The sequence below is a fragment of the Phoca vitulina genome, unplaced genomic scaffold, assembly GCF_004348235.1.
Source record: "Phoca vitulina isolate PV1807 unplaced genomic scaffold, GSC_HSeal_1.0 scaffold40, whole genome shotgun sequence".
Lineage (NCBI taxonomy): Eukaryota > Metazoa > Chordata > Mammalia > Carnivora > Phocidae > Phoca > Phoca vitulina.
Genome location: NW_022589743.1, coordinates 1,478,707 through 1,483,145, shown reverse-complemented (window position 1 = coordinate 1,483,145; position 4,439 = coordinate 1,478,707). Strand labels below are relative to the sequence as shown.

Genomic DNA, 4,439 nt, shown 5'->3' with positions numbered 1-4,439 from the left:
GCCCGATGCGGGACTCGATCCCGGGACTCCAGGATCATGACCTGAGCCGAAGGCAGTTGCTTAACCAACTGAGCCACCCAGGCGTCCCAAGGCTCTTATTTCCATAGTAATCCCCACAGGATGAGATCTGAAGCCTCCTTACTCTCCAGCCTCTGCTCTTTCCTGGTCTTGCCCTGGCCTCGTGCCAAGAGCCACCTCTGCAGGGTACAGAGGTCTCTGGAACAGAATGTTCCCCAGCACTGAGGCGGCCCCACTTCTGCTCCTGACTCCCTGGCTCTGCTGTGGGCCCCAGATCCCAGGAGGGCAGAGGAGCGGGAAGGAACAACGTATCACCTGGGATGGTTGGCCGATGTCAAGGGTTGTGGCTGGACAGCAGGATGGGGGCCCCTCTGCCAAATGGCTTGATGCCTGTCCACTCAGGAGACATCTGGCTTGGTTACTCAAACCTCATTTTGGCTCAGCCTGGCCAGGTAGTCCCACTCCTGGGACTCCTAATTCCCAGAGAGGACTTTTCCCTGACTCCCATCAGCTATCTTTTTGGTGCCCCCGGGTCCCAGGACCCGTTCCCTGGCATGGGGAGAAGCTGCCATGTACCCTGGCAAGCTGACCCACCTGCATCCTATTCTCTCCGGGTGTTCCAGGAGCTTGTCTGGCTTGGAGCCTGGACCACCAGGCCCCTTCTTCTGAATCCCCTCCCAGAGGCTGGGCCTGGCCTGCCTGCCTCCTCCCCATCTCCCCACATACTGGATGGTCCTTTCATTTCCTCAACTCCCCACAGCATCTCCTCACTTTCCTCCAGCTCCTGAAAGGGCACCAGGCAGCTGGAGGTGGGTGGTGGCGGATGGGGCACAAGCTGACTCAGATGGCAGAGTTGGCATGGCAGGGTCTTCCCAAGGATGGCACCAAAGGGGGTGACGGTACCACCCCGTGGTAGGGTGGCATGGGGACCCAGAGATGGCAATGATGGCACCAGGAGGGTCACTGACGAGCTTGGGTGCAGGGATATGATCCAACCTTAGCGTGGGCAGGAGGCTGGACTTAGGTTGGCAAGAAATGCCCAGGGGGCCCCCAGCACTGATGAATAAGCCTGGAATGTTGGTTTCACTGCCTAATGGACACCAGCCCCCTCTTTGGACCTGCCTCAAACTCTCCCTTCCCCCTTCCCCAAGCCCTAGAGTCTGGAGACCAAAGCTTCTTTGGGACAGGTTGAGGTGCGGGGAGCTAAAGGGGCTGGTAGGGCCCTGAATTCTCTCCCTGCCCACCTGTGCCTTCCTGAATACCCCCACCCAGACCCCCAGCCCAGCCTGTGTTGTGATCACAGTCCTTCACAAGGGTGAGATGTAGGGAAGGTGGGCAGAGGGGCAGGGCGAGGTATGCAATCCCCCTCCTCTCGCTCTTGGGATCTCCGTGGCTCAGAGGTGATAGCACTGGACGGTTCTTGTGCTGGGAGGAGGGAGGCAGAGACCCGCCAGGTCCTGACCTCCCCCTGCCCACACAGCTGAGCTTGCAGCCTGTGGGTTTGCTGAGGCAGCACTGCTCTAGCTTCCGGAGAGCTCTTAGGAAGGGGGGCAAGCAGGGGCGCCTGGGTGGCTCAGTCATTAAGCGTCTACCTTCGGCTCAGGTCATGATCCCGGGGTCCTGGGATCCAGCCCCGCATCGGGCTCCCTGCTCAGCAGGAAGCCTGCTTCTCCCTCCTCCACTCCCCCTGCTTGTGTTCCCTCTCTTGCTGTCTCTCTCTGTCAAATAAATAAATAAAATCTTAAAAAAAAAAAAAAAGAAGAAGGGGGGCAGGCAGCCAGACCTCCTATGGGAAGCAAGGAAGGGCCTGGAAGACCCCCATGCCCTTGGGAAGCAAGGGGAATGTATCTGTCTGTCATGGGTGACTACAAGGCACCTGGGAAGGCCAGGGATATTGGCACTCAGGATGGGGCTCAGCGCCTGGGACTCTCTGCTTCAAAAAAAGCTGTCACAAATATTCCAAGCAATATCCTCCCACCTCAAGACCTTACTCCTTTCCTAGTAGAGACTTGGATCTCTGAGGGGGAGTTAACTCTGTGGTCTGAGAGACCAGAGTCTCATTCTCAGAAGGGGGCAGAAGAAGGTCAAGTTCAGATCTGAAGACTGACATGGAGACCCAGTGGGTCTCGCTGGTTTAGAGACGAGGAGCTCCTTGGGGTGCCTCAGCCAGGCCCCACCCTGCCCCTACTCATCTACTCCTGGTCACTCTCTAGATGACCTTGACCTTGAATTAACCTCATATCCTGAGGGGTGGCCTGGACAGAATTAGGAGCAAGATGGGCATTGGAAAGAGCTATAGATGAGCTCTCAACACCTGGAAGGAGCCAAAGACCCCACCCATTTTTTTGGTCTTCAGTGCCCCCTCCTGGACTGGATAAACAGGACCAGGTGGGAACAGAACACCGGGTGCAAGGGAGAGGGAAGGAGGCCTTGGCCTGAAGTCTGGGGAGGAGGCAGAGAGCGCCCTTGACACAGTCTCCTTTTCTCTCCCCATCCCCAGCCTGCTCAGCTCATGTTGCTCCCCGCAGAACTTCTTGCGGGTCACTAGTGAGCACCTAGAACTTGGGGAGGAAGTGGACAGATTGGAGGTGGGGGGGCATTAAATTCAAGTGGTGGCCTCCCCCAACCCCTATAGCGCCAGGAGTCTGGGCTCCGCCTGCCTTCACTGGCGAATAATTTATTCATTGTGACTCCCGCAGGAGTAACGATCATACATAATTAGGGTTAATTATGACATTCATTAATTACGATGACTTCTCTTTTTGCTTCCACCCACCCTGTCCCGCTCCCGGGGTGGGGGGTGGGGCTGCCTGTCCTTCTGCTCCGGAGCCGCAGCAACAGTCCCCCGGTCCCCGCCCGCGATGGCCGGCGCTGCCGCAGCCCCCAGCGCGCACTCGGGAGCTGCGCACCCCCGGGCCGCGGCCTCACGTCCCCGAGCCTAACCTGGCTGGGAGGGGGGGAAACGCAGGACTGCGGCGGGTCCGAGAGCGACATCCAGAGACCCAGAGATAAACGTATATAGACGCCGAAGGAAAGCGGGAGAGACACGAAGACAAACAGGTTGTAGAGACATTTTCGGAGAGACACAGGCAGAGAGGGACAGACCGAGCTACAGACAGAGACCTGGCGGGCGCGGGAGGGGTGCGCCTCGCACGCACACACCGGCGCGTACACCGGCCCACACCCGCTACACACCGCTACACACTCCCTCCGCCTTCGCTGCGCCGATTCCCTCCAACAAAGCCGAGTTACAACCTCCCCGGAGGGTCGCGGCAGCGCGTCCGCTCATCACGCGCGCAAGGGCGTGTCGTGCTTGTGTGATGGGGGCTCCCTGTGGCCCCTCGTCGCGAACCCACTCGCCCCGGTCGCCGCGCAGAGCCTTCGGGATCACCCGGGTCCCGCTGCCGTGACTCCGCGGCACCCGAGCCCACAGTGGTGACCGCGTCGGGGAGAGGGCACCCGGGCTGGGGACGCACCGGGCAGGGGTCCAGGCCTCTCGCCTCTTGAGTTACCTTGGTTTCCTGGAGGGCAGAGACGGTCCCCGGGGGGGTGTGGGTGGCCGCGTCATCCGGTTCGTTCTCCTTCTCGCTCATTTCGGTCATGGTTGGGGGAGAGCGGAAGAGAGGGTGCCAAGACCCGACGGCAGGCCCGCTGGGGGCAGGTTGCAGGTGGCAGACGTCTCTCTGGAACCCTGAGGCCCTTCTCCAGAGACTGCCCCCCAGTGAACCCCAGGAAAAATCCGCCCAGGCAAAGCGACCCCCCACGGCCGGGAGCGGGCGGAGAAAGTTCCCGGGTTGGCCAGTGAAGAGGGGTAATTACACGGAGCCGCGGGAGCCGGACGACCCCGGGAATGAGGACCGAGGGTCTGCAGAGGATGCTGCTCGGAGCGAGGGGAGGAGGGAAGTGGGGACGCGGGGATGAGCTGAGGGAGGGAGCGACGGAACAGTCCGTGTCCGGCCGGCTCCGCCGTCCTCTGCGCCCGCCCCCCCATCCCTTTCCCCCTCCCCCCGCCGGCCCCAGCCTGGCACCCGGGGGCCCCTCCGCCCAGTCCTCGCCTTCCAACTTTGATTTAGGAGGTCGCCTGGTCCCTCCTCCTTCCCTCCGCGGCTCCCCCGCGCCGCTATGCAAATCAGCTTCTCAGCTATTGGCTGCCGCGGTGGCCAGGAGCGCGAGCTGGGCGGAGCCTGGGGGGGGGCTCGATAAGATGGGGAGGAGCCTGAAGGGTAAAGATGTGGGGAGGGGGTAGTTTTACACCGAAAGACCCGGAATGGGGGTCGTGACAAAGTCGTGGAAGACTTGGGAGACCATATTAGAGTCTGGATGGGCTTGAGGGGAACAGAAAAAGGTTGGATCTGCAGAAGGATAGCTGAGAGTGACATCAAAGTTAGGACTTTCTGATAGCGAAGTAGTGGAAGAATGTG

General features: G+C 60.5%; 1 protein-coding gene across 3 annotated transcripts in view; it reads right to left on the bottom strand.

Moving 5' to 3' along the window:
- STAC2 (SH3 and cysteine rich domain 2) overlaps positions 1 to 4,002 on the bottom strand; it is a 12,740-nt gene extending 8,738 nt beyond the window's left edge. For all 3 annotated transcript variants that reach the window (XM_032429041.1, XM_032429042.1, XM_032429043.1), the window contains exon 1: positions 3,531 to 4,002. In XM_032429041.1, coding sequence (XP_032284932.1) covers positions 3,531 to 3,620 — 90 coding nt within the window. In that variant the 5' untranslated portion in view covers positions 3,621 to 4,002. The remainder of the gene's footprint in view (positions 1 to 3,530) is intronic.
- Positions 4,003 to 4,439: the final 437 nt, after the last annotated feature.